The sequence below is a fragment of the Dermacentor albipictus genome, chromosome 1, assembly GCF_038994185.2.
Source record: "Dermacentor albipictus isolate Rhodes 1998 colony chromosome 1, USDA_Dalb.pri_finalv2, whole genome shotgun sequence".
In the NCBI taxonomy this organism is placed as follows: Eukaryota; Metazoa; Arthropoda; class Arachnida; order Ixodida; family Ixodidae; genus Dermacentor; species Dermacentor albipictus.
In genome coordinates, this window is record NC_091821.1 from 489628761 (window position 1) to 489652933 (window position 24173).

Below are 24173 nucleotides of genomic sequence, written 5' to 3' on the forward strand. Positions count from 1 at the left end.
GTTGACAGGGTCACTTTCCATTGGCGGCCTGTCCGGAGCCAGAGATTCTTAGCACTCTCGGCTGCGTTACAGGTCTGACCGCCGCCTGAGGCCCGTGGGTTAATTGTAGATATCATCAGGGAGGTTGTGGCCGAATACTGCACCATGGTGGCCAATTCCTGTTCTGGTGAAGCAGTGTCTTTGCTCAAGCTTAGTGAGCCTTCCTAATTCAGTTGTACCTGGATGAGTATAGCCCCACTCGCTCTCGGCATCTTTCTCCGATGTCAGGCGTCACTCCAAGCCTGCACTTGTAGTGCACAGAATGTCAAATCCAAATGCCCCATCGTCAAGGAAAAAAAAAAAAGCCGTGAGCAGTGATGTCTCCAGCCTTTCTACAGCTTTGGACAGCGGTTATACTAGAGCTAATGAGAAGGAGGAAGAGGGGGGGGGGGGGGGTAACTGACCCTGTAGTTTCTCTGGGAACGCTGCGGGCCTAAAGGCTAGGGAGTTGGGAATTATATGCCTCATTTAACCTGCAGTCTGCCTTCTTCGATCAGTCAGGCACGGTTTGAACATTTCGCGCTTGTTAGCAATTGACGGCTCTGCTACCGCCGCGGTCGCATTACATTGCTCGGGAATGCAAACGGAAATAAGCAAGAAAGAATAACTGCAGATGTAGACGAAAGGAAGGGCCGTATGTACGATCGTTCTGACGTGCTGAATATCTGTGTATTAACTTTACAGCTAGGTATTGTTGGTACTTGCTTTTCCTTATTCTTTGCGTGAATACTTTAAACAAATACCTTCCCGTCATTTTTCTCTGTTTATTCTGTGCGGAAATTTCGCATCCTCAAAGAAAGCCCATTTCGGCAGCGTGCCTCGTAAGTTGCTGAGGATAATTTCTTGAACATTTGAAGTGTTATGGAGGGTGTAGTAACAACATCTATTCGCGTTTTAGGTTCCCCGAGTACGTTTTCAAGATGTGTATAAGCTAGCTTCTTTGTTCGGAATTTGTCTACGTTATATTTTCTAATGTTGCCACTAGAAACTAGGTGCAAGGTATGTTGGTAGTGTATTTGCAATGCCCTTTTCGTAAAAATTTTGTGTTGCACGATATAGTGTGAATTATCCCTGGTACTAACCTATTGTTTCCCGAATCTCAGACATGCACGCGGTATTGAACGCGCCTAGGTACACGATATATTTTCGCTGAATTGGAACAGCACTTAACACTTGCGTGTAAAAATAAAAAAGGCAAATATTTTCAGCGCTTAGCGAGAGGGCCCGAGTCTCGTATCATACGCTCATCGCGTCTGCTTGTCCCTTGGAGTCCGAGAGCTAGCGCTCCCGGTAGCTATTCAGATTGGCAGCAACGTATGAGGCTCGCTGCCAACACGGGCGGGCTTTCTTTGAGGATGCGAAATTTCCGCAAAAAAGGAACAGAGAAAAATGATGGGAAGGATTTTTGCTACAGTATTCGCGAAAAAAATAAGGAAAAGCAAGTAGCAAAAACACCTAGCTGTCAAATTAACGCACACATTTTCAGCAAGTCAGAAAGATAGTATATGCGTCCATTCCATTCGTCTACATCTGCGGTTATTCTTTCTTGATTATTTTCGTTTGTATCCCCGAGAATTGTTTTGTGACCGTGGCGGTTGCAGAGCCATCAGCGGCTTACAAGCGCGAAATGTTCAAACCATGTGTGACTGATCGAAAAGGGCACCACTGTAGGTTAAATGAGGCATACAATTCCCAACTTCCTCGCGTTAAGGCCTGCCGCGTTCCTAGGAAAACGATGGGGTCACTTACCCCCTCCCCCCCCCCCTCACAATTACTTACTCCTTCTCATTAGCTCTAGTATAACCGCTGTCCACAGCTGTGGAAAGGCTGAAGATGCCATTGGGAGCTGTCATGGTCGCCTGCTTTGCGCGAGGGTCAGAGCGGTATTGAGTGACACACCACTTTTGCAGAGCTCTAAATAGTTAGATAAAACACCATTCACCGCGAAGATTTTTAGATCATGGCTTCGCATATCACAGCTACAAAAGGATGCAAGAGCTCTGCTGCGATATTTGGAAGCTACCGAATTGAGCAACCGTCTGTGATGCGGACTGAGTGACCATCAGTGGATATAGAGCTGAAAATTTTTACCGCATCGGCGATATCCACAGTGAACTTTCTCTTATTTTCTTAATCTTTCCCTCTCCTTTTTCCCTTCCCCCAGTGTAGAGTAGCCAACCAGGCTCAGTCCTCGTTAACCTCTCTGCCTTTAATTTATTATTTAGCCTTTCTCTAACCACGCGCCTGCAGCGGACGCACCTTCCACACAATGCAGATTACGAAAATATTTACAAGTCTACCAGGAAGATTACTTTTCTGTACTAGATAGAAAGAAAATCGGTTAGCACAATGAAACTTCTCGGTTCAGAGGATAAGATCACCAATATTTTTGTAACCTCGCACATCAACTAGATGTAGTCGTTGTATTATTTCTGTCATTGGGTCGCTGCTTCAGTATTTGTGGCCGTCAACCGAGCAATTAAGCCACTGATTGTCCATAGGCTCGCGCTAGCTTTCTATATTTCACGAGGCAGTGGGACCAAATATTTTATATTTAGCTAAGCACACAGTTGTAGACACACAAGAATTACCACACGTCACAGTGATACTAATGAATGATGTACAAGTTTTCAAATTCAAGTCAGCAATGCAAAGGTGGAAGGCACAGGACAACGAGTCCTTGGTTTGAGCTTGTTTTGTCAGCTCTTCAGGCGTTCTTTTTTCGCTGTGTCATGCCTAAAGATAGCGCCCTTAACGATGCTACCACAACAGACAGGCAGTCAGCCGTGCAGCATTCTATATGTAAGCATCTATTGGGCCTCACACTACGCTTGTGCAAACGGTCTGCCTACACATTGCGCAGGTGGCTTTCCTGGTTAAGGCTTCACACAGCCGATGGTATCGTGACAAATCATAGCGCACGAACGCATTGACGAACAGAAAAACAGACGAGAGACGAAAGTAAACATCGACTTCTCAAAATAAAACTTGTTGCATAGTTATCGCACGTATTCTGTCTCTGTTTTTCGGTCCGCCAGTGTTATGTCTAACCAACAAATCCGAACAGCAACAATTCTGAAGCCAATATTTATCCCGCGAGACGACCTGCAACCACCTGGCGCACTTTTTGTTCAAGCCTAATGTGTAAAGATAAACATAAATCTTGAATTACAGCACGGAATAAGTACGTGGACGGGAGCAAAAGTGGACACGCGACTTGATTTCACTAATGACTTATTTTTAATTCAAGTGTGACAAAACAATACAGCCTTCATTTGCATTGAAATAAAAACGTATGTGGACAAGGAAATAATTCCGAACATGTACAAGTCAATTAAATTGCTTGAACACATTTACAACGTCTTTTGGGGATATGACAACAGTATACTAGAGGGCATAGCCGGCGTTTAACGAAATGTGTTTGAAGTTCCTTAACAAGCGGAAATCAAAAAGGGGGCCCTCAGATGGAGTATCACCCAGCGGTATAGAAGTTTGACAAAGAGGGATAAAGTGCTTCGAGAAAGGCTAGCCAACGTTTCTATATGTGGGCCTTTCTTTGTCAAGAACTTATGACAGTATTAGGTTTGCCCTTAAAAAGTTGGCCAGTCTTTCTGAGGCACTTTATCTCTGTTTATCTAACATCTATACCACAGTATAAAATAGGAAAGATGATGTGTTTCAATATTTCCTCTCGGTTGATTTTACTATAAAGGCATAGGCTTGAAAATTTCCAGGTACACTAATAAGACGAGTAATTAGGCAAATTGGACTAATTAACGCCTTACTTTTTATGGCTACGCTAGTGATCTCAATAGACGACTTGAACGCGCCACCCGAAGTGCTTATAACCCTTTCCTGAACTCCAGATGTTGATATTGCTAACTTCTTCCCGAAATTGCCAATCGGAACGCACCTAACAACACGAGTGGCTCTATGCCTGTGAAAACTTTCTTGCGAGGTATGGCAAGGAAGCTTGGAACCCTATTTCGCCAGTATTCTTTCATGTTAGACACTTATATTGCAGTAGCCGTCGATCATAGATGCTTATCCCAACCATAGCGTGGATTTATAAGAGGCAAAAAAGGAGGGGAGAAAGAATTAAAGATGGGTTGAAACCTAACAAAACACAAACCCCCGCAGTTGTGTTATATTATTGTCATCTTTCTTTGTGCAGGCTAGGGCACGGCCGCCGGCATGCTGCGCAGCGGCTCCCTGCTTGTCCTGGTGGCGGGCCTGGCGCTCGGCCTCGACCTTGACAACGTCCAGAGGTCATCCCACTTCCCCGGCTCCACCGGCCCCTCTTCTCACCAGGGCCAGCAGCACCACTACGCGGCCTCCAAGCGCACCTCCGTTCCCCGGAGGGACCCCGAGGAACTCCACGGGCGGCCCCTGGTGGCTTCCGCCGGCAGCAGCCCAGAAGAGAGACTCTACTACCGGCTCCTCTCCAGTCGCATGGCTCGGCTGCTCCCCGCGCTCTTGGGCGAACAACAGCAGCAGTACCCAGGAGAAGCTCCCCTGGTCGGGGCGTCCTCATTCTTCGACGACGACAGCGACGACGAGCGGGACGACAGCCGCCATGATGCCAGCAACGGGGGCGTGGCAGATGAGGACGCCGGAGAGGAGGAGCAGGGAGACGAGCAAGAGGCCGACCAAGTGATGATGTACCTGCCCAAGCGACGCGTTGTCCACTCCACGGCTGGGAGCATGAGGAGGAGGCTGCAGCAGCCAATGTTCGGTGAGTGCGGTCGAGAGAGAACGGAAAGGCCAGTGGTCAATGAGACGCGCGTTCGGTTTGCTGCCGCGCACATGAAGAAGAGTGTTAAGGGATGAAAAAATGAAAGGGGGAAGAGAGAACGCCCAGTATGCCGTTCCAATCGGAGGTGCACCTCGACACCGCAGGTCGTGACTTCAACGTCCCTCATGGCCAGTGAGGTGACCCGGACATCATAGCCTGAATTGACGGAAAAGGGTATTCTTTTCAGATAACGTTGGACACCTTGCACTTGCATCGTATGGCACGCGGTAAATTGTATTGTCGGGTAACTAAAGCAATTCGCCTATGTTCCCAGGTTTGGCTTGGCTGCGTGGCTGTTGGGTGCTGTTGGGTCGGGCGCTCTGCCAGTGAATATATTTGTGGAAATATATAGAAGCGTCGTATGAGTACCGAAGGAAAGCACTTGTGACTGTCTTGATTGAACCCCCTTTTGTTGACAAAGTATGCGCGCCTCTGTTTTGTGCAACGAAATAAAAACTTCCTACAAAAAACCTAAACAAATATTCTCGGCTTACAGGCATCTGTAGAGCGCACCAATCTGGAAATAAAATAGTGGGCTATCTTTTTTGTGTTAAACTAACTGTTTGATTTGCTTCACTTTCTTTGATTTAGCCACTTAGTATGTGCCAGCGGTGGTGTGCCCGCTTTTTGTTTATCCTGCAGGTTTAGCATGCGCCAATGTGGCAAAAGAGGAGCAGGATCTCTAAAAGTTGTTTGAAACTTGTCGTACCTTCCTGTACATACAGCTGTCTTCAGCATTCTTGCCTTGACAGGCACTTTACATCGCCTTCATACTTGTGTCACCGCTGTGCATTCGTCTCGGACTGTACATACACCTAACTTTAAGTTTGAATCTCAGCGTAGCCTGTGAGCGATTTAAGGCATAAAAATACATATCGCCTTACAATACTATTCTGACTTTTACGGTGGATAAAAATAATTTAAAGAGACTACACGTAGATATCTCATGAAAGTAAACAAAATTGTACGTATCACCGTTTCTTCCAGAGAATTTCATTAGCCGCTTCACTATTGCTCCGATTTACATAGATCTGAACTTGTTTTTAATAGTTATGTCTAAAAAAGCACGTCATCAGTATGTATTTCCCAATTGGCGATGGTTACAGTTATAAGACATCGCTGCGCAACGTTGGCATGGCTAGAGCTGAAACAATACTTAGGTATGCGATCGTAATCCAGTGATGCATGTTCGCAAGTTGTCATATAGCGCTGTCTCCAACGTTCGTTTTTGTTAGCTGCTTGAGAACATTTTTCTCCTGCGCAAGACGTCGTCATTGTGAAGTACGTAGAGCACCCAATACATACGAAAGAATGCCCGGTGGTTGCTGAAAATATCGCATTCTTCATGTCTACAGCCGCATATTTGCTGCCACTGCTCTGTGGTAAACATTCGGTAGTTGTTCTAACAAAGATCATAGGCACTATAAATCTCAAACTTAAGTTCCGTGCCCAAACAGAAAAAAAGCAACTTCACGTGCACAAACAGCCTTCTGCTAAAAGCATAGGTGAGTGGTTTAGTTTAATGCGCATACTGACGATAAATGCGTTAGATAAATAATTAACTGCAGCGTCCGTGGTCAGTGCGATACCTACTGTGTTGCATTTCGAAGGCATACGAAATTCCGCCTACGAGCCCATTTTCTTATCACCACTGCCTGAAATAATGATGAAGAAAATCATATCCACAACGGTAGCCATGTCATCGCCAGATATGTATATATTCCAGTAAACACTCTTAACTGCAGTGACGTCGCAATTTACATCTGTTGCTGTTGAAATTGTGGGTAATCGGGAAGTTTGTGTATCGCCCACTGCCTATCAACATTGCGCCATAACTGTCTTGTCGCGCCATGAACATCATTTATGTTTTCGAGTACCGCACTAATGCAGTGTTCCTTGTGCAAAACGTATACGAAAGCTGTTCATTTAAATTGGAATGTCGCTGAACATCACTGCTCCGTTTTCACTACACTATAAATGTCCTAATGCTATTCAAACCAGGAGGGATAGAATGCTCTACAAAGCTTTTCTTAGCAGTAACGCAAACTGAAGAGCTCTTCATACTATGAGTATATAGCCCCACTTCATGGCACAGCTATTTCTTCAAAGGTAAATCGCAAATGCACGTTTCGTGCCTCTAATGCAACAGTGTAGTGTGCGCTGAGATCAAAGGCGCGCTTTCTTGACAAGCGCAGAAAGAATAGGGGACGCAGGCCATACTCAGCAGCGTGCTGTGCCCTTTCATAGTCCGGTTCGTTGTTTGCATAGAACGCGTCCCACATACAGATATGTATAGAAAGATCGAGTGCCATGGCTCTGACGTTTAGACGCTTAACATGACACAACAAATAAACGCAACGAAAATCAGCGTAACTGAATGAAGGCCTGCCGACAAATCACACCTTTTCTAACATTTTAATTAGTTAAGGCATACCTGATGGAGGAGACCGACTGCAAGCTGTTCGCCACACCATCTCATTTTTTCGAAATGCCAATGTTTTAGAAAAGAATTACACTACAGGGACGGTAGATAACGCCATAAGAGAGAACATCATTATTCACAAAAATGTTGCATAATAAAGTTTGTATGAAACATTATTTCTCCGTGCATTGTAGATGGAATGCAACGACCACGAAATTTTATTCATCTCTGAAAAAGCGAAACCCAATTTTAGTGCTATTCTGTCAGCCATACAGATTATATACCTAATTTAACTGAACTTCTTTGACGCCTATTTCTCGCCCTAACATCTGCCAATGCTCTCGCTTCTTAGTATTTTCTCGGTCAGCTATATCTCCATGCGAAATCAAATATCAGCTTTCAGCCATTCTCGCACGTTCAAAAAACGCAAATGCTAGAAAGACTGCTGCATGATGAAAATGAATTAAAATGACTTGCTGCGTGTTCTTCGAACTCAAAAGGCGTACTTCCCTGTTTCTTTTTCTTTTCTTTGCATTCTAATCGATATGTAGCGTGAGCCCCTAATGCATTTGAAATTATCCCCCTTTAGTTGGCGGCTCCGCTTCTGCAATGTCAATATTTTTTCTACGGCGAAGTTCTTTTTGATGTGCGACAGATTGCACCGCATATTTTTCCTTATGCGCACTCCTAACGATTCTGCATGAAAATTGGCAAGTCAACTTTATGGCAACTTTGTGTATCATTACAAATGTAAGAGGCACTCGGTCATACGCTGAACAAGGCATTGATGCTTTTCTGAACGCACTGGTTCAAATATTAGCTTTTCGTCGCGAAGGAACAAGTTTATGTATACATCTTTCTCACGGCGCCCGTATAACTCCACAGTGAATGAGCTCAACAGATTTCCATTTCTATGATCCGACGTTTTAGGAGACGCTAGGAATGTTTCCGAATAAATATAAAGGGCATGCTTCACAAACTGTAGCGTGCATGGTGTTGGGGCCGAGACACTGTAACGATTATATTTCAATTATTTCCCTTTTCGTCCTACGTAAGTAAACAAAGCGATGTTCCGCTTACGATACTACCACAGTCGACTGGTCTTGTGCAGTGGGTGACCAGCAATAAACACAATCAAGCAAAAAGAATATTTACTTTTTAAAGGGACAGGTTTTGTCGACAAGGCCGTACAGAGTCACTGCAGACACGTGTGTGTAATAAGCAGTTGTACTGTTGGCCCTAAAAGGCGTACTACTAGTACTTCAGTGTTCCGAAGATTCTTCAAACATTCAGAATAACTTTAACAAAATAACTAATTATAAAACAGGTACATAGGAACATTTTGTGGTTCTTACTGAAAAAGTACTTGTAATGTCAACAAGCAAGGACACAGTGCGTAAGAGTAATGACGCAACGATCGAATGACTGGCTAGCTCAGTTAATGGCAGAACTTAGTATCCAGCGGGAACTGTTGTGATGTGAGACACAGGGTCATGGTGGCAGAAATATTAAATTCTAAAGCCTTTTCTTCGAACAGGGAGCCTGAAGTCTACGTATACATAGGTACGTGCATTCCGTCACGTTGGAATACAACTTCTACATAGCAGGAAATCGAAGTTACTCCTCCCAGGAAGCAGTTTAAACGTTGCAACCACTTACTCATCGCCGCAGTTCAAGAAAACAGAACAAGGAGTATAATCATAGCAAAAAAAAAAAAAGAAAAAGGCAGCGCATCCATTCTTTGGAGGTGACTGGTTACGTTAATGCGATTAGCAATGTTTTCTATAATGGGTGTGTAATATAATAATATAGCCAATTAAAGTCATGGTGGTCAGTAACTACGGCGAAAGAACGGCCGTAAATGTATGGGCGGAAGTCGCTTATTGCCCAGATGATCGCTAGGCACTTCTTTTCTGTGACTGGGTAATTTAATTCTGCTTTCTGTGGAGTACGGCTCGCATAAGTGACGACGTATTCATCATAGCCAGCTTTACCTTGCAGTAAGACGGCACGAAGGCCAACTCCGCTGGCGTCAGTATGAACTTCCGTTGGAGCAGCAGGGTCGTAGTGGCGAAGAATCGGTGGTGAGGTCAACAAGTGGCGCAACTGCTGAAATACTGCATCACAATCAGGTCACCACGCTGCAATGCCGTTACTGGCGGAAAGTAATCGTGTCACGGGCACCATGATGGATGCTAAATTGCGTACGAAGCTATGAAAACAGTAACATAAGCCAAAAAAAACTTCTGAGCGTTTTGATAGACGTGCGCGTTGGGAAGTCTGCAACAGCACGGAGCATGTCTGGGTCCGGGAAGACGCGGTCTTTTGAGATAACGTGACCCAAGATGTCTAGTTTGCTTGCAGCATAACCGTACTTTTTGAGTTTAAGCTGTAGGTCGACAGGTGCGAGACAGGTCAGAATGTCATGCAGGCGAGCGAGGTGTGTCGGAAAATCGGTTAAGACGACGATGTCGTCGAGGTAACATAAACAGGTCTTCCATTTGTGGCCGCGAAGGATGGTCTCGATCATACGCTCAAAAGTGGCAGGCGCGCTGTACAACCCGAAGGGCATGACGGAAAACTCGTAGAGGCCATCGGGTGTAATGAATGCGGTTTTCTGACGGGAAGGTTCGGCCATTGGAACTTGCCAGTATGCGGAGCGCAGATCCAAGGAAGTGAACTATTCTGCGCCTTGTAAGCAGTCGAGAGCGTCATCGATCCAAGACAGTGGATAGCGTCTTTTCTCGTTATCTTGTTAAGGCGTTTATACTCGATACAAAAGGTAATGGAGCCATCTTTTTTTCCTACCAATACGACTGGTGAAGACCAAGGACTTTGAGAGGGACGGATGACTACGTTTGAGCATGTCATCCACTTGCTCCGTGATGATTCGGCACTCTTCGGTGTAGACACTATACGGGCGCTGTCGCAAGGGGGAGTGGAAACCTACGTCTATGGTGTAAGAAACACTGGTGGCACGGCCCAATGACGTCTGATGACGGTCGAAAGGAGAGAGAAACTTGTGAAGGAGGGCGGCAAGTTGGCGGCAATGAGATGGGGAAAGAGGAGCGTCGATGGCGTTGTCAAAACGCACTGAAGGTGATGAGTCTGAGACCGAAGCGATGGCGTCAACATAACAACGAAGACAGTCAGTAGGAACATCGAGATAGTCATCGTAGTCGACCATCTGAAGGTATCCTAGGGCCTCTCCACGCAGTAGACTGATTGGGTACTGGTATTAATTAGTGACCATCACTGCAGTTCACCAAGATGTTATAGTGAGCACGGCAAACGGAAAGACAATGCCCTTGCGCTGAGCAAACACATCGGACTGCGTGAACACTACAGTGGCGTCAGATGCAGCATCAGACGACAGGAGAACAGCTATCAACGACTCAGGGGGTATGGTTGTGCCGGTATCAACAGTGAGTTTGTCGGCAAATTGAGGAGACGAGATCAGCAGTGATTCACACAGTGGTAAAAGCGACACTTGACGCGAACAGTCAATGGCAGCATGATGACGGGACGAGAAATCCCAACCAAGGATGAGGTCTTGAGAGCACGATGGTCTATAGCATGAAACAGTCTATTATGTACAGAACGTCGTTGATGACGACACGGGCCGTGCATACGGCTGAAGGCTGAATTCGCTGTGGGCTGGCAGTGGCGAGCACCAGGCCAGAGGGAGCTGTAGTCACTTTTCGTTGTTTGCGACAATGGTTCTCGTGAATGACGGAAACGGCTGCTACAGTATCGACTAGTACCACTGCGGGTATACTCCCTCTGCAAAAACGGTAATTACATTTTGCGGCGAAGATTGAGGCCTTGAGAACGTCGAGGTATTTGCAGTTCTTACAGTACAAAATTGTCAACACAGGAGGCTATACACCAGATTTCGTAGATCTGTTTTGGTCAAAGCTTACACCTTAATCGCTTCGTCATTCAGCTGCGTTTAAATTTCCGTCCACTGCTCCTGCTTGTGACAACCCTGCATGTTTATGTAAGAAATTTTGCCTTGTCTATTCTCATCCTTTGTGCGCCTTTTCCTAACTCTTTGTGGTCTAATTCTGCCCTTTAGTTGTGTGTCGCTGCACTCAATACTTCCTCTTCCTTCCTGCTTGCGTGGGACCCGCATAAAAAAGCTACATTATACGCTGCGAATCGACGTCCAAACGCTGTTGCAACGCTTTCGCTAAAATGTATACCGTCACACTTAAAATCTTTCTTCACAGCCTGCTCGGTGCACTTCTAGGTTGATGTCAATTACTGTAAAATTCATTGCCTTAGCTAGCCTCTAAAATTTTCCTGTTTACTGCAAGCACTGTGTTTCCACTTGGCACTGCCGTTCAACCTTTGGTATTGTGCACACTGCGATTTGTGTTTCCTTTGAAATATTCTGCACTTCGGTGTCCCCTTGGCTATTTTCTTTGCAATGCCTGCTTCACGTTCTTCCATTATATTGTTACGTAGGAAGACGCAGATGAAAAGCTATATAAAAGTATATTTACAAGGAAATACGCCGCACTTGGCCAAGAGGCAACAGCCCGCGCTAGCCTCTAATCGTCGTCATCGTCTTCATACTGCTCGCCTCTTCGTCATCGCAAATACTGTTCCGTAGCCATATCAATCATTCTGCCCATTGTCACCACTAGACGCCTCTCCTCCATAGTGCCCCACATGCGTTCCTTGGCCTTCGCTATCACCTCACTAATCGGCATTCCCGGAAGCGCACCTACCCTTTCTGTTATCGCCGGTGCTAATTTATGCATGTTGGAATCCCCAACAATGACAACTCGACGCATTTCCTCGTCCTTGCCGCTAAAGCTGCACCCGAAGCCTCGGTGTCGTACCCTCCTGTCTTGTCCTTGCCCTTTGCCTTGTTATTTTTGTCTGCGTCAGTGGTAGCCGCTTCGTGACCACCACTCTCGGTTGCCGCCCAGTGCTTTTCGGCGTCGGGGTTTCGGCTTGCTTTACTGTTCTCGTTTCGAAGCCAGTGCCGTTTGCGATACCCGCATCGAAGTGTTAATTGATTTGCGGAATGGTGGCACTCAGCTTCATTTCTACGCTGGCTAGCTGTTCTTCTACTTCCTTGCTGTGCTTCTGTACGCTCTTAAGTACCTTCTCTAGATTTCCAACCCGCTTAACTAGCTTATCGTTCTTCTGCCCTCGACGGTCTAGTCGTGACCCAGCACACACATCCTACAGATCAAAGCTTCACCGGTCGCTTCGCGTACTGACCCGAACCGCGTTTCTTTCAACGCGTAAGAGTGCTCGCACTCAGAACAATGCACACGTGGCGCCCGTACTAACAACGATTACTACAACGTCACCATACGCGTAGAAAAAAAGCTGCTATGAGCTGCTTACATCTACGCGAAAACCTTAGATACTCAAATGAAAAAAAAATGATGAAGATTGCTTGACTTTACTCGAGCACTTCGTAACAACTGGTGGAGCGCGCTTCACTAAAGGGCTAAACTGCGACATTTTTTTAAAGCAAAGCTATACACCTCTACCGTCCAAGGAAATTTTTGTGTAGTAAGCAGATCTTGGAGAGAGTGCAATGCCGGCCCGACCCGCGGCGGAGGTGATGCAGGGGTTGAGCACTCCGCATACGTTGGCCGATACCAAAGATAGTACAATGTCGGCCCGACCCGCAGTAGGGGTGCAGTTCGCCATTATGGGGCCCACATACACAGCTTCACTGGGCATCCTTCTTCACAGAGTGGAAGGGCACTGAGTGTATTTTTAGTTTTTTACCGTCCTTTAACGGTTATGGTGATAGTTTGCCAGATGTGACCTTGTTCTCTCATAAAAAATTGCCATAGATCGAACGAGTTGGAAATTATATAGAGCAAAGCTTTTTGTGAGTGCATAAAGATTCGAAACACGGGTACACGCACACAGGCACGCGCTCACACGCAGGTAGACACAAAGACACAAGCGCGGGCACGCACACATTATACGGAGTCTTTTCGTCAGGCGGAGTTGATGAATGCTAGCGAGTACAGCGGACGCCTTGAACGCATCACAAAGTCAAAGGCAGCATGCACATGCGTGCCTAGCGCCATTCGAATCCATTCTACTCGCAAGAAGGGTTCACCTTCTCATTACGGTGCAGTCGCGGACGCGCGAAGGCGAAGTCCTTCTGGTGGTCGCCCAGGGGCGGTGACGCGCGCCTCGTCTGCTTCGATAGGGCTTCCTATTCGGTGACCGAACACCCACGTAGCTCCCTCGTTCGTGAAAGCCCGGCAATGTTCGTAAAGAAGAGCTTGGCTTTTTAAAACACGGCTAGAAACAAAACGTTTACCGACACAATGTTATTGCGAAGTTACTGGCGCGGCATTTTTTTCCTTCGCCTCTGGCGTGGAGTTACGCGGTGTGATTTTAAAGCATTATCTTCTGGATTTAGCGTATTTTTTTATCGAGCTTTGTTGTAGAAACAAAACATTTCGGGGGCGGCGTATCTGCTGGTCAACTCCGCGCGGAATTTTTGCTTGCTTAGTCTTCGCACTTTAACAAAAATAGTACAAAAATAGTAGTTTCGTTGGTCCGAATTGTTGGTGTGTGTGTTTTTTTTTTGCCGGCGTGTTATTTTTTGTTTGGTTGCATGTTTGTTTCCTGAATACAAATATTCAGACGAAATGACAGTGGTTACACACGTTCACCAGTGCATTTTGTATCGCGAAACAGATAGCTCATTTTAGAATATTAGAAAATCGCCCAGTGATTAAATCTAGTGTCTTAGATGGCCGACTGCTGCGTTTAAGACCGTCGCAAGAGTATAATTTGTTAAATTATGGCCTTTGCAATTCTCTTATTCACTAATTCTTCATAGCACGTAGCTCATTGTTTCTGTTATTGTAGGTGAGTTTGAAGCTTTTTGGACACAATCGGTACAAACTAAGAAGCAAAGTTGGACAAAAAAAAAGAAAGTTTTTATTATAAGCTAGAGCAGAGAGGAGCGCTCGACATTGTCCTTTGCTAAAAACGCCTACTCTGTAATAAACAAGTCTAGACGAAGACCCCTTGTAGTTGTATATTGATGTATGCACAAGCTACATAAACCATACCTATTTGAAATAGAGGTTAGCGGTCCTGCTGGTATAATGGTACCCAACACAATACGTCCAATTTGTACTTCAAATTCGTTCCATACATTTCAGCGAACATATAATGAAACCAACGGAAGCACACGGGAATATTTTATTGTAGTTGCAACTGAAATGTAGACGTATTAAGTTATACGAAAGTCAAAGTGTGCGGTAAATCGACTTTCCGCCAGTGGGAGCCGGACCCACAGCCTCCGCATTACGCGTTCAATTGTGCTACTGCGGCGGCTGTTCCTACTACGTTCACATTCTTGGGTATTTATGCCTATGTACAACATCTAACGCGCGGACTGTTACCCAGCGCCACTCAGAGCCATGGCGGCAGGTTCGTTCACGTACAGAAATTTTCAGGAATGTATGCGCAGTTTCCGACTGCAATGCACGCGTAATGCGGATGCTGTCGGTTTTTATCTCACCAGCAGCAAGTACTTTTCTACACCCGCTTTCATTTTTCAATGAGTTGTAATTTCTAAATTTCAAATACAAATTCAAATAGTTTCACCTATCCTTTCTTTGCCTTCAATGTCTGTTGCCGTTATATGGTTGTGACTAACCAAAACGTATCCTGTAGGTCCCCTTCGTCCGTAGCATTTGTGTATATCTCATGTTAACTTTATTGCACAAGGTACCTGCAGGTTAAAGATATGGTTGACTTGCAACTTTTGTGCAAAAAAACGCACCTTGTTCCTCTTGAATTTTCTCCAATCAAGCGCAAGAGTTTGTTTTGACGTTCCAACTTAAAGTACTTTATCAATAGCAGTCACGCTTTCAAATGCTCGTAATACCTGCGTTGATCTTACGCAGGTAATCTGCTCAATTTTTAAAATTTCATTGCTGCCTCCCTAAGCGGCAGTTGTAACTTCTCTGTGGATTAAGCAGGTGTCGGTTCGGCGTCTAATTTTGTATTTTTTTAGATAGCAAACAGAGGCGTTTGAAAAGTCTGTTTCGAGTGTGTTCACAAATCTCACATCAAGCGCCTCAGATTACGCGCCGGAAAGTTCTCACGCACTCCGGAGGCATAAAATTAGTGTGGGACATTCCTTTTGTAGGCGGGACTAGATTGCATAGAAAGTTCCTACCACTTTTAAAGCTTCGCAAAACTTAGATGAAGCTTAAATTTTCAGACACAGCTTTAACCGAGCTCACAATGATCCTTAACAAAGCACATCTTGCTTTCTTGTTAAAAGAAAACTCTGCGCCATATAATATAGCACACCACTGTAGTTAGTCATGTCCAGTTTGTCATTGAAATTTCCCAAAAATGGACTCGCAAACACGTTTTCGCTGGTCGTCTGCATTCGGCAGTTCATTTCCGGTCTTGAATTTGCGGCCTCAAGAGCAGACCTTGCGTAATTCTGGCAGCTTTAGTAGCAAGTCGGCGTTTTGTTTTCACATTTATTGTGGAGCCCTCACGCGATACCATGTTGCCTCGTCGCCACTGAACCTGGCCTGGCAGTGAATAATTGTTATGCGCATTATCAGATACGATATTGTGTTCTCGAACTATCGATCATATACTGGTTAGTAAAATTATGATCATCATAGATTCTTTTAGTTGGTCGCGGTTGTCGCCAAAATACGTGCCCGCCGCAGAACATCCTTCATTTTACCTTCGGAAAATTGAAGTCGACTGACACTACCCCCGTATCCCTTGTAAGTTATAAAGTGCGCGATTTCTCAGTATAACAATGCCTCAGCATTGTTCGCAGACGAGGGCACGTTATGTTATTAAAGGTACGAGTTCATTTTTAGGAATAAGCTTTGTGTTTCGCTTTTAACTCGGCTTCGATGCTTGCCTGTTCGTTGAGCTTGCGAGAGATGCATCGTGTATTTAGGATACACAAATTCACGCTAGTACCAAGAATGCAGATCCTCGTACAAGTCGTTCCAAATGTGTCATGGTACACGACAACCTATTAGTGTCTAAGATGCGTGTATCAGCGCCATCACCCAAATCTTTTGACTGGCGGGGAGAGAGCGGAAGAGAGAGAGTCATGGACAATGCTAAGATCAATAAAGAGGAGGATATTGCGCTCAGCACAAGCATATTCATAAGCCCTCGAGCAATTCCCGCTGTTGTGCAGAAGTTGTAGCATGACAGACGCCGTTCTGTCGCCCATTTCTGGTGGGAACTTCAACCCTAATAAACCGGTTAAATGCGACACGCCATGAAATAAAGGGCAGTTTAAATTTTAAAAATAACACTTTCCCCGATCTGTTTCTTCTCTTTCCGCTGCATCGTGATGCTCGCCCGGCCGCCAGCTGAGATGGACCCGTCGGGACCCGTGTACGGCGTCCGCAGGCGCGCCCCGCCCTTCAAGCGCCGGCTGCACGTCCAGGTGGCGAGGCGAGAAGAAAAGCGCAAGCGCTCCACGCGGCGCCAGCAGAAAGACGCGGCGTCTCCCTTTCGGCGGAAGACGCTCAAGAAGGCGTTCGGCAAGAAGCAGACCGCAGCCTCGTCGCTGAAGGAGCACAGCCCGTCTTCCACGCCTGCCTTCCGGTTGGGACACCAGGGCTCGGGAAAGAGCTCCGCGGGGCCCACAGCAATGGGCAATGCCACTCTTCACAAAGGGGACGCCAAGGCCGACAGCAAAACTACACCAGGAGCAACGAGTAGCGGTGGAAGCAAGAAGCAGTACCACATTATGAAGCGCAGCAGCTTCAGTACGGACGACAAGGTGAGATGGCAGCGCTGGCGAATAGAACGTTTTTGGCGTGGGTGTCTGATAATGTACAAAAACGCACTATACTGCAAAACCTCTACCAGTGTTTCGGAACATCAGTTTTGTAGGTTCCCTCGCCATAGTGACGGAATGTCTGTCGTATAACAAATGGTACGGTACCTAGCTGAGTGGTCAGTACAACTCCATGTTTACTTACAGAGCGAACGAACCAACAGGGACCATGAAGAAACACGTAACGCGAGCGCTGACTCACGACTGATAGCTTATTTCTTTCGTGCGTGAGTTACCGCTCACGTTACATATTTCTTTTTTGTCCCTGTTGGTTCGTTCGCTAGTAAAGATGCTGTCGTATCATAAGCGCATGTCAAAACGGATAACTACGAAAGTATTCCAAAGGGTAACAAGTCCGTCAGCTTTTTACTATCCGCTATTCCAGAAGATAGTAAACGAGAAATCGTAAACTACAGTCGCCATAAGAATTTGCATAATCAACTTTCCGTAAGTAGGCTACGTCGACAGCCGCATGGTGGTTGCCGTTCTGGTAGCAGCACACGGTATAAACACTGAGCTGATGTTTTTTTTTTTTTTGCCACGTAGTTTCGAGAGCGTAGGCAAAGCGCCTACAAAAAAAACTTGAAAGAGCCTGGCCACTTTACGCACACGTCGGCATGAGAGTAGTTAACAAACCAAGTGCAATTCATTTTACATGGAACATATATAGACACAATCATGTGTGCGCGTGTTATACATGTAAATGGCGCATACAACGAGCATTTCGAATAAACACTAAGTAGCAAAATAAAATTAGGAAAAGGGAACATGAGCAAGAATTTACTAATGTTAATGATGCCCTTCGCAGTAACAAAGTTCGTAGTCATTACAATAAAGTGTTTGTGGTATTAGAAAGCTCTTCAATACTAATCGCATTTAGTAATATTGGTAGCAGGAACTGTAGCATTTGCTTCTATTTGTAATGCGACATTATTTCACATGTCAGTCTTTGGTTTTGCGCGTATTGTATATCGCTTTAATAAATGTTAGTACAACTAGTGTTTTTCTCGCATTATTATAATTAAGCAAACTAAGTTGGCACTACAGGCACAAATTAAGAATGTACGTATGAAACTAACGTACCCAATACTGTGTTTTAGGGAAAGGTCGCTGATGCAATAAATGTATCGAAATTTTGCATACTGAACGCACCGCACATTCTCGCAACATGTGTAAATGTCCACAGTTCTACGTAGAGCAATAATTCGTATAAACCACCGCCCTCTAAGAAAATAAATTGATTTCGAAACGAAATTAGCAATATGGGGACTGCAAACTAGCAGGAGGGGAGGGGGACTGGTTAAGACGGCCATCAAACCGTATACTAGGCTCCCGGTACCCGCCGAGGGATTGAAAAACCAGTAAGGCCGCCATCAACAGACGAAATAGATACAACATTTCGCAATGGAATTGTAGAGCATACAATCGAAAACGTCACACTCTGCAAGAACACCATAAAGGAAAAGAAAACCCGGACATTATAATGATGCAGAAAACGCAAGGGCTGACTAAATTGTCAGGATACAAGTCCTTTGGTAATGCCAAAGGGGAGACACAGGTGCTAACGACGTTGGTAAAGCGAAATCACACGGTCGTGCAACACGACACGGAGGTTAAGTCAATTGATCGAAATTTCTTAGAGCTCATACCCATGCGGAAAACAAAGAACATTCTTTTTGTATTGAATATTTACAGCAGTTCAAAATGCAGGCACCATAAATTTCGAACGCTCTTTAGAAAAGCCCTAGCCGTAGCGTAGAACCGAGCGGTAGTGATCGGAGGTGTTTTTAACGCCCAAAACGTGACCTGGGGCTACAAAATCGAAATTTAAAAAGGCATGAATCACTGGGTAGCGCGCGACAGAAAGGCCGGAACCTCGTGACCGATCCATCGGTTCCCACGAGAATAGCTACCAGGATGCCCTGCCAGATTTAGCATTCACCAAGAACATATGTGATACGCAGTGGACAAATACACCACATGATCATGGGCGCACTCACAATATAGTAGAAATAATGGTAAGGGCAGGAACGCGCAAGAAAAAGGGGAGACAACCTTAAATTGTCGACTGGGACAAATTCAGGAGAATAAGGGAGGAAGCCAGCGACACAAGGTATTGGGGAATAGACCGAAAAACTAAAGGGAGATGTGGCGGAAGCTGTGACAACGGTCCCGCCGGAGGCGCAGTTAGAGAACGTAGACAATAGCTTCTACAAATGTGGCAAGCTTAAGGCAGGGTTGCCAAGGAGATGGAAAAAACAAAAACACAACCACACGCTTCGTAGAAGGATAGCCAAATTGAACAGGGATATTGAATAGTGCACCCGGCAGCTATGCAGACGACAATAGGAGGAAAAATGCAACGACATGGACAGTCAGATAGGAATGGCAAAAATGTAGAACATCCTTCGATATTTCTTAGACCGAGACGGTCTACAAGCGTACCCAGGGACAGCGTACCTGGGTACGCTGTCAAGCGCACAGGGACAGCGTACAAGCGTACCCAGGGACAGAGCAGGACTTCCTCAAGGAAATCGAGAAAAGATACATCTCGCAAGTGATGCCCGTCATACACCCTGACTGGACAGGGGAGGTAAATGATGAATTACACAGCAAAATCAGCAACTCAGAGGTCAGGGCAGCCCTACAGAAACTCAATACCAAGTCTTTCCCCAGACTACACGGGATAACGAATGAAACGCTAAGGAACATGGACGATGAGTCTGCAACTAAGTCAACAGAATACATTAAGGAATGCTGGGAAGCAGGAAAGATTCCGCAGCAATAGCAGATGGCACAAATCGTGTTGTTACCTAAACAAGGCGAGCGACCGCAGACTGAGAACTTGAGACCCATGTCCCTCACTTCTTCCCTACTACCCACCTTGAGGACTGGGATGCGCTCCCACCCACGATGATGGGATTCAGGAGAAAGCTACTCCAGCGCAGGACGCTCTGTTACAACTAAAACATTGGACCATAGAAGATCCGGGTAGATCGACAAAGTCAATACTTGGGTTGGACCTAAAGAAAGCATCCGATAACGTAACAGATGATCATAGAGTAGGAAAACTAGGACTGGGAAAATGGATGTACGATGACGTATGCGATTTCCTAACAGGCAGAAAGGCAAAGATAACGATAGCGGACCTGGTTTCGGAGGAGATCGAGATAGGCAGCGCAGGTACGCCACAGCGTTCCGTATTATCACCGATGCTTTTCACTGTGGCACTAATCGGACTGCCAGCCAAGCTACAAGAAATCGAGGGACTTTACCATACCTTATACGCAAACGATATCCCCCCTATGTGTGAGAAACGGAAGTGACGGGCAAATAGAACAAACGCTTCAAATAGCGGTCAAAACAGTCGAACGATATCTAAAGAGGACAGGGCTAACCTGCTCAGCAGAGAAATCGGAACTGTTGCTGTACAAACCGACTCGCAGAGGCCGCAAACAAGGCAACTATAAGGAAGATCTCACTTAAAGAGAGGAGATACAGTTAAAGATGGCCGATGGGTAACCCATGCCAAAGCTTGACAGGATTAGGGTATTGGAGCTCCTCATCGAAGCCAAAGGCAACAACGGAAAAATCTAGATGGAACTGTAGGGCAAATCATGAGGCTAATCAAAAGGATAGCAAGCAACACAGCGGGATGAGTACGGGAAACACGATCAGGGTAATACAGGCCTTCGCCATAAGTATAATAATATTTGAAGTGCCGTACTTGAAATTGCAGGTCGGGGAAAAGATCAAACTAGAATGCTTCATTCGGAAATAGACAAACTAGTCATATGGCTACCCATCAGCATCAGCACGGACAAGTTGCTGCAATTAGGCTTACACAACACGTTAGACGAGCTCACTGAAGCGCAATGTACGGCACAATACGAGCACCTCTCTACGACAAGAGCAGGCTGACACATCCTGGAGAGACTAGGCGTAGGTTACCACACATAGCTCGATTTCAAGGTGGATATCCCAAGGCAGACGAAGGAAACAATGGCAATACCCCCCGTACCAAAGAACATGCACCTAGAAGACAGTAAGGACAGACGAGAGAACAGAGCGAAGCAGATCAGAAGAAATTCGGCAGCGGCAAGGACGTGGTCTTCGTAGACGCGGCTCGGTACAGTCGCAGACGGGGGTTTACGGCAGCCGTAATAGATAGCGAGAAACAGTGTAAGACGTGCGCGACGATACACACCACAAGTAACGAGACAGCGGATGAAGCAGCCCTATCACTCGGAGTAGCTCAGACTAACGCAACCGTGATAGTCAGCGACTCTCAGACGACAGTAAGAAACTTTGGCAATGGCCGAATCTCCCCGAAGGCACTACGCATTCTTCTTGCAGGAGGTCAAGATTGGAAAATATATACATGACATGGACACCCGCTCAGTTCCTCGCGGAGGACGGCCACAACGAGGCGGCACACGACACGGCTCGAGGGCTTACGGACCGAGCCGCGGTCGCACGTGAAGCCCCGGCACCCTCCGGACGTGACGGTGCGGTAGATGAGTGGGGGTGGGAGGACAGAATCACCACATATAATGAGATCACGAAACACTATAGGTTACAGAGGGGCATATACCCGCTACCTCTACCCAAAATTGGCAAAAAAAAGAAAAACAGTCTGTAGCATGGCGGCAGTTACAAACTAGGACGTATCCGAATCCTGCGCTTGCGCACATCATATATCCGGATAAATATCAAACGGACAAACGCAAAAAATGTGAATTCAGAGCCACTCTGGAGCATATATTATGGGAATGCCGAGGGATATGTAACAATAACGAGAACGTGGCCTCTAGCAACAGCCATCGCACGCACTGGGAAGCCGCGCTGCTCAGTCCCTCCTTCGAGGATCAACTGCCCACCGTTCAGCAGGCCGAGGATGCCGCCACGACCCGCGAACTCCTGGCCGTCGCCTAGGCGGGACCTTTGGCCCTCCCCACCAACTCGCAGGACACACAATAAAGTTATTTCCTTCTCCACCTCCCCTGCAGAAAAAGGCGGCATAAATTCTCGCACAATTCTGTTGTTGATTTTCGCCGCGAAGAAAGGTAGAACCTGCAATTATTATGAATATGCCTACGAAATAAAAGAAACAGTCGAGGAAACCGTAAATGCGTGTGTGCCGCAAGGTTACTGAGCGTATGCTACGTTATGTAAACTAAAATTTTATGTGCCTGAACGTTTTTCAGAAAAGTTAGGATAAGACGGACCACACGAAAACTCTCTTGACCAGGGAACGTAGTGATCAATGTATTATTAAGGTAACCAGTATCCACAATATTTGGGTGTAATGGAGGCCCTTCAACATGACATTTCTTTAATTATTTGTTTGTGTGTGCGTGCCTGCCAGGTCAGGATGCATGAATGGAGGCACGCATTAAGTCTACGCCTGCACATTGGATGTTCCCCACTGCTTATCATGACGACAATCACCATAATGGGGTAGAGTTTAAACAAATTCTAGCAACACCATGTTCTGATAGCATTTATTAGCGTACCAATTAATGTTCTCGACCAAGAGCACAGTGCATATTGTGGCAGATCATTATCGCGGGTGTCAAGACCTGTTCGAATTAGCCAGTAAATGATGCGCTACAGCGAAATCCAATCTATGGACAGCACACGACAGATCAGCCGACAGGGAATGCTCATTAGGATTGAGTACTGAGCTTATTGGTTCGATGGATTCAATAACTCGTGTCGACAGCCAGTAGAGAGAAGGAACGAAAAGGGGAGATGTAGTTTTGTTGAGTACTTTGATACTACATATTGCACATTTAAACAGAATGAAAAGACGAGAACACAGATACACGCGCAGATACAGATACACAGATACACGCGCACTGCAGATTCCTAGAGCGATGTTCCTGCGTGCACGTATGTCTGTGGCCTCAAGATTTTATGTCGTTTAAGCCTACATTAAGGAATGAAGCGCTTCTCGGTTGCCGAAGTTCGATAAAGCGTTCAAGGTTGTTCATGTTCACGCTCTTGCAGTTCCACTGACTGGTGGCTGACAGCTTCTCCTATAGTGGCCGTGCATTGGAGGTACCTCGTTCCGAACGAGGTTTATTGGAGTTAGTGGTTGTAGGCGCGAGCACACAGATATGTCTGTCAGGACTTTTACAGTGACGGCGGCACTTTTACACTACGTAGGAAACCACCTCCGTGAAATCAAGTGTTCTCATCGAGTTATAAGTTGGAAAAGTTCACGATCATTTCGCAGAAAATTTTGCCTAAGAATCGCTTAGAGGTGAAACCTTGCTGTCAAATACTGGTAATTATAGCGCACATATTTCCTAAATGAAAATATCGAAAGGGAATTTATGAGCTAGAATATTTACGGAATATTGAGAACAGGCAGGTATCAGAGTCTTTAATCATTATGCCTTTAGATGTAAGCACCAGTTTTGTATAGAAAATCGCGCTTGTAATGCACTGAATGGAGCTACGTTTTGACGAGAGCAAATATCGCATGATAAAACTACTCGGACTGAACCCTCTTCTTTGTGCAGATCACTGGAGAGCTGCGGAACATCTTCGGGGACGACGAAGACGATCAGAAGAAACGGGACAAAAAGACGTTGAAGAAGAGAGAGAACACAGTGGGTGCACTAAAAGGTGAGGCTGGCATTTGAATCACGCGCTACTGCGAAAGGAAGTCTGGCTGAAGTCGACGAAAAAACTTAAAAAATATATCCTCTGAGTTCCCGGATTGCCGCATCTCTCGTCGTTGCGTTGCGGTTTTGTCACGTAGCCATGCAACCGCAAAGCAAATGTATGGCATGTTACTGAGTGAATCAAGTGTGCGTGTGGACGCCTCGCACAGCGGCAGCAATCTTTCCGCTGAACGAAATGGAACCTCAGGGATGTTTCGTACTACAAACTCGATTGACTGTATGCCGTGTTTTGTGCACCGACAGCTACTATGTATCACGCATTTCTGTCTTTCTGCCGACGCGTGCCTGCCTAAGTACTACAGCGCCCGCTGCTGTGTTTGTGCTGTTTTCACTACTTTACCGGCCTTCTCGCAGCCGCTTAATCGACATTCTGGT

At 45.9% G+C, this 24173-nt stretch overlaps 1 protein-coding gene across 1 annotated transcript in view; it reads left to right on the plus strand.

The window, feature by feature from the left end:
* The window catches only part of LOC135912854 (uncharacterized), a 132485-nt gene that overhangs the window by 72058 nt on the left and 36254 nt on the right, over positions 1-24173 (plus strand). Inside the window, exons 2-4 of the mRNA XM_065445430.1 lie at positions 4214-4774; positions 16631-17046; positions 23634-23739. Coding sequence (XP_065301502.1) covers positions 4234-4774; positions 16631-17046; positions 23634-23739 — 1063 coding nt within the window. The 5' untranslated portion in view covers positions 4214-4233. The remainder of the gene's footprint in view (positions 1-4213; positions 4775-16630; positions 17047-23633; positions 23740-24173) is intronic.